Genomic DNA, 13,455 nt, shown 5'->3' on the forward strand with positions numbered 1-13,455 from the left:
TCGCAGGAAGGTAAAGCTAGATAGGATGAGTAAGCCAGACCTCAGTGCTCTCTGGAAGGCAGGTTTTATCTAAGGGCTTCGTTTTGCTTTGGGCACCACTCTTTCCCATCCGAGTGTCAGGAGCAAAGCAGTGTTTCGTTTTCATTTTTGTTTTTTTCATTCAGACTTCTCTTCTGATGCTAGTGATATCATCCCTGGAAGACTGAGATGTAAGAAGAGGTGAATCGTGTATCACCTTCGGATCTCTTCTAGAATTACAGCAGCCAGAGTGCTATGGGTGCAGTGGGGATAAAAGCCAAAAGGTAGAGCAGAGGAAGGAGGGAAGGGGAGGGCACCAGGAGGGAGGGAGGGAACTGGTTCTTTTGCAGGCTGCTTATTTTCTTCTTCCTCCTTCCTCAACCCCTAGACCCCCCTTCCCTATTTATAAATCAAATAACTGGAAAAATCAGACTTAAAGAAACAGTTGCCTTCCATTTATTGATGGTGTTGGTTTAAATGTCATTTGTCTGCACTTTCTGACCAATCGCCCTACCCCCATCAGTCACAGATAAAAGCCAACCTTGGCATTGGCATTAAACCATTAACTGGTTAAGAATGAAAACACACAGGGGCACCTGGGTGGTTCAGTTGGTTACATGCCCAACTCTTGATTTCGGGTCACGTCATAATCTCAGGGGCATGAGATGGAGTCCGGCATCAGGCTCCGTGCTCAGTGGGGTCTGCTTGAGATTCTCTCTCCTTCTGCCCCTCCCCCCACTCTCTCGCTCTCTCCCTCTCTCTCTCTCTCTCTCTCTCTCACACACACTCTCTCTCTCAAATAAATCTTAAAAAAAAGGAGGGGGGGTGAAGACACACAGACCCTGCCCCACCACCATGTACCAGCCACGTGATCTTCACCCTCTTTAATGTTCTTATCTGTTTCAAAGAGCACAGGAACTTGGCAATGTGTGAAAATAATTTCAAATGTGAAATCCAGTCATGCAAGATAGTGATGGGCCACACAGCTGCCTGCCAGGCTGGTGAGAGCTGTACAGAAAGCACATGGTGTGAGTATCTGGGGAGGGGAGGACTAGACTCTCCCGACCTCTCTCTACATGGGGGTTTTAAAGCTCATGCAATGATGTATATCTGAGGTATTTGGGCAGAGGGGTAGGGACTCTGAATCAAACCAAAATATAAGATTCAAAAGCCTGGACCTTGTCTTAATGCCCTTAAAAAGTGAATCTGAGTATTTTTTTAGTTATTTCCCACCCACTTACACATTGCTTTTCGTTCCTCAAGGTAATCTTTTCTTTATTTTCAAAGATCTTATTTATCTATTTGAGAGAGCAAGTGAGAGAGAGCATGAGAGGGGAGAAGGTCAGAGGGAGAAGCCAACTCTCGGTGGAGCTGGGAGCCGGATACTGGACTCAATCCGGACTCCAGGATCCTGACCTGAGCCGAAGGCAGTCGCTTAACCAACTGAGACACCCAAGCGCCCCACGTTTCTCAAGTTAATCTTATGCCCAAACCAACTCTGTTAATTAGGAAGACAATCTTTCACCATCCCTCTATGGTTCTAACAAATTCCAGACTCCTCAGGATCTGTGGGTCTAGCTGTCCAAAACATAATTACGACGAAAACAAAAACAGAACGGCCTCAGGACAGCATGGAAGGCCAGAAGCGGGATCATTTCTGCAACACAGGAAATGGAGCCCAAAGGGGCAAAGGGAAGAAAATAATTTGAGGAAGGCACAGTTTTGGCAGTGTCTCATTACAACTTCCGGCTGATCGGGTATAGCCAAACCAGAGACATCTGTTTGGAGTTTACAACAGAAACAAGCTCACAGAAAGCCTGCACACACACACACACACACACACACACACACACACCCCAAGCTCTACCAGTTCTTGTCTGCCTTGACCTCCACACTATTCCCCCACTGGGTCACGCTGGGTTGTAGAAGGGAAGGAAATAGGTTCTTCCGCTGGCCTCCCCACCGGCCCCACCTGCGTCATGACTCATTCGCGCCATGATCAGAACTTACCAACCTTCCCCTCTCTTGATTTTCCTCCAGGAAAAACAGAGATGGCCCCACTCCTCACAGAGCCCCAGGACACTTTCTTGAGGTCTCCGGTTGATCTTTAAAGCCCCTTGTGCTGTTTGTAAGGGAAAAGGTGACCCACAGAAGAAGGTGGTAAAACCTCAGAAGACCTTGAAAGTCACTCCTTCCTAAATTACCTCACAAGTCTGAGAGTGAGGAACAGAACTCACCCTGTACCTCCAAGAATTAACTCCGAGAGACCAGAAAGTCCACACCGCCACAGTTTACTGCATGAAGAATATGGGAGGATAGGCTCAAAGAGAAAGCAAGGGCTGGCCCCAGCCGCAGCGCCCACCCTGCTGGAGAGCGACAGAGGCCCTGGACTACGCAAACAGCGGGTTCTGGAATCACCTCCAAGCACCGTGAAGGCCAAACCCTGTCCTACCGCGCCATGGCACCAATGGCCAGGCCCTCTTCCAGCCCTGTGGCCCCCCAGAATTTTCAGCAGCACTTCCAGACGCTCACCTGTTCTGTGACATTGTCCTCTTTATTCTCTCCCCACTGGCGTGCAAACACAACCAGAGCAGTGCTACTCTTAAAAAATAACAAAATGTTTTATACCCATTTCTGTATATACAGCTGAACAACATTTTACATGTCCCTTTTGCACAGCAAAAGATATAAACATTTAGCTCTGGGAACACAGTTATATACAAAAAAAAAATGTCAAAAATACTTCACAACAGTGCAAAATATTTTACACAGTATCATGGAGGGAGATCTTTTGAGCAGAAGGAGTGTTTTTAAAGGAAAACTCCTTTTTTGTTGTTTTAAAGATATTAGACGTCTTTAACTGTAAACAAAATGCAACTTTCTTCCATTTTCCCCCACCTCCATCCCCAAACAATTATTTGAGGAATTTGGCAGAATTTCAAGGGTCTGAGTCTGAGGTAAACAACCCAAGCTCTCGCACCAAAAAGACTGGGGGCAAGGAGGTGGCATTACAGCCTAAAACGTTGCGAGAGAGAGAGAGAGAGAGAGAGAGAGAGAGAAAATGTTTTTTAATGACATGTCAATGACAGCGCTAGGCCGCTCCCTGTTACTGGGTCCGGTCAGGGGAGGAAATTAACCCCTCTTCCTCAGGCCCCAGCTGCCCCACAAACAGGAAACTGGCCAGCTGGCAGGCATCCCTTGCTAACCAGCGGGCCCTTTTCTCACCGTCTGCCTGCCCTCCACCCTCACGCCCCCAGCCCTGTCTCTCCCTCCATGCAGTCTGACCTCTCGCACATCTCCACACGCAACCTGAGCCCCGCTTCAAACAGAGCCAAGTGTGCTGAAGGAGAGGGCCAGGGTAACTCTGGGCCTCAAGTGTCCCATTTCCCCTTTCCTGAGGGCGGGCGGGGGACGGAGGAGATGTGCGTTGTCCAAAAGACAGGTGGGGAGTCACGGTGGGGCGCGAGAGGTGCGCGCAGGGGGCTGCTGAGATCTCAACCCGAGTGGGGCTCCTCTGGGTTGGCGCCGTCGTTAGGACCCGACCGGTCCGCTGCGGTAGCAGGGGAGGTGGCGTCCGGGCCCCCGCCTTCGATGGAGCTCTCGCTGCCGGTACTCTCGCCGGACAACAGGCGCGTCACCCGCAAGTCGGCCTGCAGGCTGCGCACGTCGTTGCCGAAGCTGAGTTCTCCCAGGTCGTTAATAAGCTGAGACAGCTCGGCCTTCATGTCCGAGGCGCTGCCCAGCAGCAGAGGCGGCGGCCCAGCCCCAGGGCCCAGGGAGACCCCGCCACCCCCTAGTGCCTCCTCGCGGCCACTTTCCAGTGTGTCCAGCAAGTCCCCGCATTCCAAGTGCATGGCCACCACCAGCGCTCGCTGCGCCTCGGCCTCTTCCGCTGCCGCGTCCCCCTCCTCAGCACGGTCCACCTCCTCCTCCTCCTCCAGGCAGCTCTCCGTGCGCTCCTCTTCCTCTTCCTCCTGCAGCTCCTGCTCCTGCTGTTCACCGAGCAAGTCCTCGGTGATGGAGCCCAGCTTAGGCGCGCTGCGGCTGCGTTCCACCGGTGGCTTATAGCAGCAGGGTCCGTGCAGGAGCAGCTTGCGCAGAGGCACTAGCGGGATGGTGTGCGCGCCCACCAGCTCCTGCTGCTGGTGACGCGCATCGTCCCTCCGCTTGAGCCGTTTAAATTCCGCCAGCGCGTTGGCCGACGTCTGGTACAGCAGCAGGGCCATAGCCTGAGCCTTCTCGGGCTTGGACACCAGCACCGCGTGGCAGCGCAGCATTACCGCCTTGTGCTTGAGCTCGTGCCGGTATACCCAGGCGAAGACCTTGGGCAGCCGCGCGTCTGCCACGCAATAGGTAACGCGGTGCAGTAGGTAAAGGTGGCCCGGGCGGCGCAGCGCGCGCTCCTCGGCATGCACCATGCGGATACCCTGCGCGCTCACAGTCAGCTTCATCTTGGTGCCCTGACGACCAGCCTCGCTCTTGCTCCAGATCTTGCCCACCGCTAGGTCAGTGCAGCCGTCGCCGCGCGCCTGGATGGTGGTGGCATTGCCCAGGTAGAGCACAGTGTAAGTGGGGTCCTCGCTGGTGATGTGCAGCTTCTTGCGCTTGGAGCGGAACATGCTGCCCACCCGGCTGAGCGCGCCTTCGGGGCACGCCCGCGCCAGCGAACTGAGCGCCGAGTAGTGCAGGCTCACCGCGTAGCCCTTAGGCTTGGACGCCTGCCGTGGCGGCGCCTCGGCCAGCAGCTCGAACTTGTGTTTCTTCCACGGCAGCATCTCCGGAGGGCGCCCCCGCGCAGCTGGGCGGCGGCGACGGAGCGCCAGGTACGAGCCCCGTTGAGCCACCCGCCCTGGCCGGGCTCGGCCCGGGCAAGACAGAAAAATAAAACTAAGCTGGGAGTGGCCCACTGGTAGAGAGGGGCTTAGGGAGTATCGTCCTCAGGGACCCCGCCGAAGTGGGTACGGGTTAAAATTTTAAAAGAGAACAAAATAATCAGCTGCGAGTTGGGGGCGGGGGGGAGGGCGGGGAGGAGCGTGCACAGATTTACCCCAGCCAGGGCAAGGACGAGCGCAAAGAGTCTTAGGCAAGCAAATTGAGAGAAAGACGAAATCAGAGTGGAACGTTAAAAAGAGATGCGCGCGCGCAGAGGGAGCCCCAGCCAAAGCAGCCGGGACGGGGCGAGAATATGCAGGAACTCCTCGGTGAACCTGGAAAGGGCCCCCGCGCTCGCTCGCGCTCGCTCGCGCTCTCTCTCTCTCTCTCTCTCTCACACACACACACACACACACACTCCCCAAGGCTGGAACTAGAAAGAGCGGAAACTCGATAGCGAGTGTGCCCAGGGGTCCGGGCTCCCTCCCCCAGGGGGTGCTGGAAACCGAGAGCCCCTCGGCGGGGTTGATCCCAGAATGTGCGGCTTGCCCCGAGTGCGGTCAGATGCTGCCCCGGCTGGCCGCGGCGGGCCCGGCGCAGCACTCCGGCGGTGGCTCACTGCATCTTCGCTCCGGCCGGACGCAGGGACTCGGACTCGGCGGGCTCACTGTCCCGGCTGGCTCCGCCAGGGCAGCGTGGGGCGCCGAGGGCGGGGCGCGCGCATCGTCGGCTCCGGGGACGGTCGCTACCTCATTTCTTCCCTCCGGGGCGGGGGGGTCCGACTCCGCTCCCGAGGTCCCCAAGGTCTGCTGCCCGCCCTTGCGGCGCGCCCCTCCGGTGCTGCAAGCGGTAGCCGGCTCGCCAGCCTCACATCCTTGCGGTCCCGGAGCAAGATCTCGGGTAAATATAGGCCGGCGCGAACCATTCGCTGCGCGGGGACAGGGGAGGAGCACAGAAGAGGATGCGTTTCGGGCCCGGACGCCCGGCGAGTTCCTGGTCTCTTAAAGGGACCTAGTTGCAGTCATTCGTCGAAGGAAAGGGGAAACCGGTCCAATCCCGCAATTACATCTCAAATTTACCAGCATCTCATTTATCTAGGGTATCGCCCAGACCCGGGGTTACCCCCTCGGGAAAGGCGACTTGAATTCTGACACTCCACCCTCCGGCTGAATTGCAACTCACTAAGTAAATGTGTGTCTACATCGAAACTTCTTCTTCTTCTGGGGGAAGTGGTGGAAGATGGGATTTAGACTAATTTACTATGTAAAGAGGTTGGGGAAAGAGTGGTTCTTTCCTTGTGTGACAGCTCTCTGAGAATGACTGGTGTTGTTTAATAATGTAGTTTTTCACAATTTATTTTTCATTAAAGGAAGCAAGGAAAGCCGGAAGCAAGGAAAACAGCGAGACTTATCTTTTAGGGTCTTGGAGCCCTTTCTCCACAGACAAGCAGATAGTGAGAAGTGAGATGTCCTGATGGGGGTGAACAATATTGTACAGAGTCCATAAATAAAGTGTTTCTGTCCTTAATCCCTAGCAGCGGCCCTTCCTGCTCTGAGGCCTCAGAGAAGACTAGTTTTCGGAGACCTATACCATTCCTAAGTAATTCTTATGTGTGGTTAGAATTCATTTTGTTTTCGCAGGCCAGTCATTCCGTTTTATTACATCATTGACACATTTTGGGTGAGAATTCCTAGTGAAAATCCAAATGACGTTTTTTATTTCACTAATAATACTCAGCCACCATCTACTAGGAATGCCGATCACATTATTATCCTTTTCTCCTGGGCTGCCTGAACAGCATAGCCTCAGTCCTCTAACCAGCTTGACCCTTGGCTGGTAACTCATTTCTGGGATCCTCAAACAACAAGCTTGCCTCGGTGATCTGCTCAGTGAAAGCAAAAAGACTTCAACTCTGAGTGTGGGATAAATGTCCAGATGATCCTACATCAAACTGCCAAGTTTGTCCCAGAAGAGGACAATGGAACCCCTTTCCCCAGCAGCCTCATCCCCTGAGGATCTTGGATATCTTTGGCTTCCATGCCAAAACCACTGATTTCAGAACCCCTGCAGCCCCTCCTGGAAATTCTCTGGAGCCCTACCTTTGCCAACTTTTAGCCTTTCTTTTAAATTTAAATAACCTTTCTTTAAATTCTAACCCAATTTTCTCAGACTCATTGGTGCTGAGTTTCAACGTACCTTTCCTGAGTACTTTTTGGTGTCAGGCCCTGAGCTAGGAGCAGACCCAGTTCCTGTCTCCAAGGAGCTCCCAGTCCAACAAAGGATGCAAACTGCACCCAGCTCAGGCTTCCGCTAAATCTAGGAGAGCACCCTGTGTCCTCTAGTGCCTGGTACACAAATAGGCACTACTTGATTGCTGAATTAATGAATGAGATGTGCGCGTGAACAGGAAGACAGAGCAGGCTATGTGCCCTGAGAAAGACCCAATGTACTATGAGAAGCAGGAAGAAGAGAAAGTTCGTTTTGAGTAGGAAAATCAGAACAGGCTCTGCAGAAGGTGATGTGTGAGGAATGAGCAGGCTTTCTCCAAGCAAGAAAAAATTAAAGGGCTTTCTGGATATAGAGGACAGCAGAATTCTAGAACATGAAAATGCATGCACACATGCAGATGAGGGTGGAGTTTAATGATTATAACAAGGAGAGAAGAAAGTTTCCCGGTGGCCTTTTCATGGCTAAGTCTTGCCCCAGGGTGTGATGCCTTACTTCCCAGCTGCACTAATGGGCTAATGGAGGGACACCAGACCTGGTGCTGGAATGAACTAGTTAGGGACAATAATAAGCCACTTAAGTCAAGGTGAATTCCTCTTCCGCTCGAATTCCTGGAAAATCTTGCAAAGGCATCGGGTAGACGGCATGGGCTCCAAACCGAAAAGTCTGGTAAAAAGCACACCAGATTCACCTGTGTTAAGTGACCCTTAGATGGTCCATAATCTCCAAGTCTAAACTCTACAAGTAGATGTCATGTTCAAGCGGGTACCATTTCCAAGTTGCTCAGAGGTCTGAGGGCCAGAAGGGCTTGGCGAAGACAAGAAAGGGCCAGTGGTAGGAACTAAGGCTGGTCTCAGCTTCCACAAGGGCACCCCCTTCGGCATCAGGTGGTAGCAGGGAGTGCTCGGGACTACAAGGGCAGGGAGGGTTCCACTGGCCAGCCTGGCTTCTCTGAGGCAACGAGGACATCAGTTCTGGGGGCAGAGGCCCACAGAGCTGCTCCTCTGGGCTGGTCTCTGCGACACCTGGGCTGCCTTCTCAATAAGTTTGTTTTCAACCTTGGGAGGGCAGAGAGGTTCTAGATGAACGTGAACAGTCTGACGTGTGAGTCACAGTCTGTGCTGGGACTCACAGACCCAGGAGGAGGAGGGCCAGGCTGTCTCTTGCTAGCCTGGGCCCAGGGCCTGGACCTGGGCCTGGGCCTGAGCCTGGGCTGGCTGGCGGAGTTTCTTCAGCGGGGAAAACTGGTAGCACCATCTATGAGCCCACACCATGGACCTGAGACACAGGGTAGTTCCAGAACAGAACAGGAGCCACGGCCATTGGGAAACAGGTCAGCAACTGCATCAGACCTTGGACTGGGCTTTTTGTGTGTGATGCTGCCCCATCTACTGGTGCCAGGCAGAAGTGCCATTTCATGGGCTGGTTTCTCTTCCAACCGGGTAAGGGTAAGGCAGCGGTTGAATCAACTCACAGCCAATTCACAGCAGGTTAGAAACCTGGCCTCAGACCTGACATCGAGAGTCAGCCTTTGAGCTCACAGAAAGCATTCCAGGCCAGCTCTCTCCCACCTTATTTCTTACATCATGGTCCTCGCTCTCGGGTTTCCTCCCCCAACACCCCATGGAATGCCTGTTGGCTTCGGAGATAACAAATGACTAATCTAGGATCCTCGAAGTCATTCAATAAACCTTTGTTGTGAGTCTACGATGGTTGTGATGTAGTTGCTGGGGATACCATATGAAAGCAGACAGACAGGTCTTTGCCCTCATGGGATTTATATCCCACAGATAATACGCAAACAAATAATAAAATCTCAAACAGTGATAAGTCTCAACACACACAAAAATTCAGGGCTAGGAGCAGAAGGTGGCTAGTTGAGACCACATGGCCAGGAAAGGAGTCTCTGGGCAGTAATCTCAAGGAGATGGAGTTAGCCATGCAGGAACATTCTAGCCTGTGCTGATGAGTAAGGAGGTCGCAAGGCACATGTGGCCATTGCACACATGAAGTACAGTTGGTCCAAACTGAAGTGTGATGCAGGTGTGAAACACATGTTGAATTTTTCAGACTTAGAAAAAATGAAAATGTCTCAATTGTCTCATAATAATTATATGTGGAATGATAATATTTGGGCTATGTTATGTTAAATATGCCATATTATTAAAATTAATTCTGCCTGTTCCCTTTTACCTATTTATTGTGGGTTCTAGAACACTCACAGCTATAGATCTGGAGAGCATTGTGCGAGGCTACCATGCAGGCCTGAAGGTGGGAATGAGCTCAGGGGGTTCAAGGACTCCCCAGCTTCAAAAATCCTACTGTGTGATGACGGCCTCTGGCCTTTCAGCCCTCCTCATTTCTAACTCCTATTTTATCAATTCTTTACCCTCCTCAAGACCTCCAGGATTGACATCAGCATCTGTTACAGGCTGAACTCACCCACAGGCCACACCAGGAGCCCCTGGGCCAGTTTCTGGGTCCTTTAAATCAGAATCTCCACTGAAACACCTCTGTGGTTGAACACATCCTGAAGTTTGGGGAGCCCCCTGCCCTGACCCACCTCATATCTTCCACTACCGACTTTCCTAGCCTCTTAGCCTTCCCTCTCCCCCTTTCCAGGCTCCCTCAAAGTGGAGGGGGAACCCTCAAGGAGAGTGTGCTAAGTGAGAGAAGCCAGACATAAAAGGTCACACATCATCGGAGTCCATTCATAGCAAGTGTAGGCATTAGGTGAATGCACAGTGACAGAACACAGGTGGGTGTTTGCCAGGGGCTGGAGAGAGGAAGGAACAGGGAACAGCTGCTTAGTGGATATGGGGCTTCCTTCTGGGGTGATGAAAATGTCTTGGAACTACATAGGAGTGGTGGCCATACAACATTGTGAACATTAATTATTGTTTCGTTGTTGACCTCAAAATGGTTAATTCTATGGTATACGCACCTTATCTCGACATTTTTTCCAGAATGGAAGAAGGAGGCAGAGAGAGGTGAGAGCGATGTGATGTGAGGAGCCCACGCTCCCTTGTAGGCTTTGAAGGTGGAGGGAGGGGCCACATGCCAAAGAAGGCAGGCAGCCTCTAGAAACTGGAAAAGGTCAAGACAAATTTTCCCCCAGAGCGTCCACAAAGGGGACCCTGTGACACCCTGATTGCAGCCCACTGAGACCTGGGTTGGGCTTCTAACCCACAGAATTGTCAAGCTCCCGTTGACTTACACCAAGCGTATGGTCATCTGTTACAGAGGTCGTACTCCTCCCTGCCAGCTATCTCATCTCTTCTCCTAATTCCATTTCCTCCCCCACTCACCTCAGTGAGCACCCTCCATCCTCATCACCCTTCCAAAGCTGCCCACTCCCCAGCAGAGCCAAGTTCAGGACCTAGAGCTTCTTCAAGAGAACCAAGGCAGTAAGAGCAACGTCCATGGTGTGCTAACCCCAACTAACCCACTCGCTTAGCCACATCCATACCTTCTCCCACCCCTTTCCTCCAGGCACCCTGGGGCGCATGGGTGGCTCAGTCGTTTGAGCGACCAACTCTTGGCTTGAGCTCAGATTATGATTTCAGGGTCGTGAGATGGAGCCCCACGTGGGGCTCCGTGCTCAGCACCGGGTCTGCTCAAGATTCTTTCCCCCTCCCTCTCCCTTCCACGCTGCTGCTTATTCTGTTCTCAAATAAGTAAGTAAATAAATAAAATCTTTTTTAAAAAGAAGTCTCTTTTCCTTTTAACCTGTCACTCCCAAATCCACCCCCCCACACTGATACCAAGCCACAGATTTCACCTTATACCTCCTCCCACTATAACCACTTGGTGGGTTCCTACCAACACAAGTTGCAGCCTCAGCATCTCAGCAGAATACATGAGAATTTTCAGGTCTGGTACCTGCCTACCTCTCCAGCTTCATTTGCCGACTTCCACTGGCTGACCCCTTCTCTCTTTTAAAAAGCCAGCTCAGGCACCATCTTGTCGAGAAAAGGGGCCCAGGCCTCCCTAACTCCTTCTCCATGCTCCTTGTATCTCTACCTCTGCACTTGCCTTTTATAATGTTATTGTCTTTAACTCTGCCTCCCTCACTGGACTGTGAGCTCTTGGAGAGCAACAACTACACTGAATTCATCTTTCTGTCCTCAGCTTCTAGCACAATGCCTGCCACCAAATCAGTACTCGATAAACAGTGTACAATGAACGAACATTAACCCCGTGTTTATTTTCACAGCAAGTGAACTATCACAAGCTCAGGCTGTCAGAACTGGCAGGGCTCTTCAGGACAATCTTTTTTGTTTTGTTTTGTTTAAGATTTTATTCCTCTATTTATTTGAGAGAGTGAGGGGAGGGAGAAGGACAAGCTGACCCTATGCTGAGCATGAAGCCTGACACAGTGCTCGATCCTACCCCCCTGAGATCAGAACTTGAGCTGAAATCAAGGGTCGGATGCTCAACCGACTGAGCCACCCACGTAACTCCTTCAAGGACAATCGAGTCCCCCCTCTCCTGGCTTCACAGATGAGGACACTCAGGTCCAAAGAGTGCACATGCATGACTGTACCCATTATTCAGCAGCCAAGCCCAAATCAGGTAGGACCCACTTGGCCTGAATCTCCATTCAAGGCTTTCTCCTTCAGCTAAACATAAAGCCAGAGACTTTTAAATACACAAATATGCACATTTCCTGCTCCCTCCTTCTATGAAGGGCTATATCTGGAGGGTGGGGGGCTCATGGCTTCATTTGGTTGAATGGGCAGACTCAGCCCTCATCAACCAAACACTTCCCCCCATAACCTAAGCTGCCATTTGCCGGGTCCCTTAATGGAAATTCCCCTTGTTATTAGCTGTCGCTGCCACCAAAGAAGTTGGAGTCAAGCATGACTGTCATGGGATTTACACAGTGAGACTTTGGTCTCTCTAGCAGTCAAAATCACGTCCAGGTCCATGAGACTCTGGTGGCCCACTGGGCTCCTCTGCTCAGCCTGGTGACCCTTAATTTCTCTGGGGTTTTCACTTCAAAAACAATGAGAGTTGTAGCAGTTCTTATCTTACAGGAAATGGCATAAAGAAGGACCAATGAAATTAAATGTGCATGGTAAATGCTTGGAGGTTTTCACACTGAGAAAGGATATTATGCAACTTGTGTTTTCGTTTGTCTCTTGTTTTGGAACGTCTCTCTGGGCATGTTGACCTGGTGCATCTTTAGCGAGCCTATGCAAATGAGCTGGCAAAGTTACAACTATTCCATCACAAACGGTAAGGGCACTGGCCTCGCCCCACTAGGTGCTGGGGGGATGCTCAAGGTCTCACCTTGAAGGTTCTAATCCAGTATCCGTTGTTTCTGAAAGAACTTGAGGTACTTTCGGTATGCTGTAGGAGAGGAGATACAGGTGCAAATAATGTGATCTGAGCTAACACAGGCTGAGCTGAACACAAAACACTGGCTCGGAGGGGAAAAACAATCTGCTCAGACATTGAAGACACTCATCAGGGAGGGGGAAGGCTTCACGCTCCACTGAAAGACAAGCAGGTTGCTATGGACAGAGACAGAGGAAAGGAATCCAGAGGGAGAAAATGGCCCATGTAGACAGTGGTTAGTGTTGAACACTAAACAACTAGGCCAAAAGCAGGGAACTCAAGCATACTGAGCACTTACTAGGTGTCAGACTCTGTGTTAAATGCTTTGGATCCCTCCAGATGTTTCATTCTCCTAAGAGTGTGGTGAGGTCTGTGATGTTCTCTTCACTAGAGGGAAAGGACTGAGACTTGGAAGAGTTCAGAAACTGGCCTAAGATTGCCCAGCTCTCTGGGTGTGAGTCAGGTGAAGACCTGACCCTGGAGGGCCTTGAATGGCAGATGGAGGCATTTCCCAAGCTGTGGTGAGTCACTAGGCATCTGAGCAGGGACTTGCTGTGATCAGAGCCATGGCTCAGACACCCCCATCCCCGCCCTGACTCACTGAGGGTCTCAGGTCCTGCCCCTCACTGAGCCCTGTCCTCCCAGTGTGTTGAGCCGAGAAAATTCCCTTCTAGTCCTTAGTTGCAGGAGGCTGGTTTCCGAGGGGTGCCATAACAAATTACCATAAACAGGTGGCTTACAACAACAGAAACTTTTTTCTCTCACAATTCTGGAGGCCAGAAGAAAGAAGCATTTTCCTTGCCTATTAGCTTCCAGCACTAGCCAGCAATTCCTGTACTCCCGAACTTAAGAATCTTTGTCTCTGTCCTCACAGTCCCTGTCCCCCACCCCCGTGCTTTCTCTGTGTGTGTCCAAATTTGTATCTTCTTATAAAAACACATTATTGCATTAGGACCCATCCTGATTCAGTATGACCTCCTCTTCACTTGATTACAT

At 51.5% G+C, this 13,455-nt stretch overlaps 1 protein-coding gene across 1 annotated transcript; it reads right to left on the minus strand.

The window, feature by feature from the left end:
- Positions 1–451: 451 nt before the first annotated feature.
- On the minus strand, positions 452–5,789 carry FAM43A (family with sequence similarity 43 member A). Its single transcript, XM_059163100.1, has one exon. The coding sequence runs from the start codon at positions 4,791–4,793 to the stop codon at positions 3,513–3,515; it is 1,281 nt and encodes a 426-aa protein (XP_059019083.1). The 5' UTR covers positions 4,794–5,789; the 3' UTR covers positions 452–3,512.
- Between the last annotated feature and the right edge of the window lie 7,666 nt (positions 5,790–13,455).

This window comes from Mustela lutreola, chromosome 2 (genome assembly GCF_030435805.1).
Source record: "Mustela lutreola isolate mMusLut2 chromosome 2, mMusLut2.pri, whole genome shotgun sequence".
Classification (NCBI taxonomy): Eukaryota; Metazoa; Chordata; class Mammalia; order Carnivora; family Mustelidae; genus Mustela; species Mustela lutreola.

Excerpts from the sequence above, each read along its gene's own strand:
- FAM43A (XM_059163100.1), bottom strand. The coding sequence starts at position 4,793 with ATGCTGCCGTGGAAGAAACACAAGTTCGAGCTGCTGGCCGAGGCGCCG.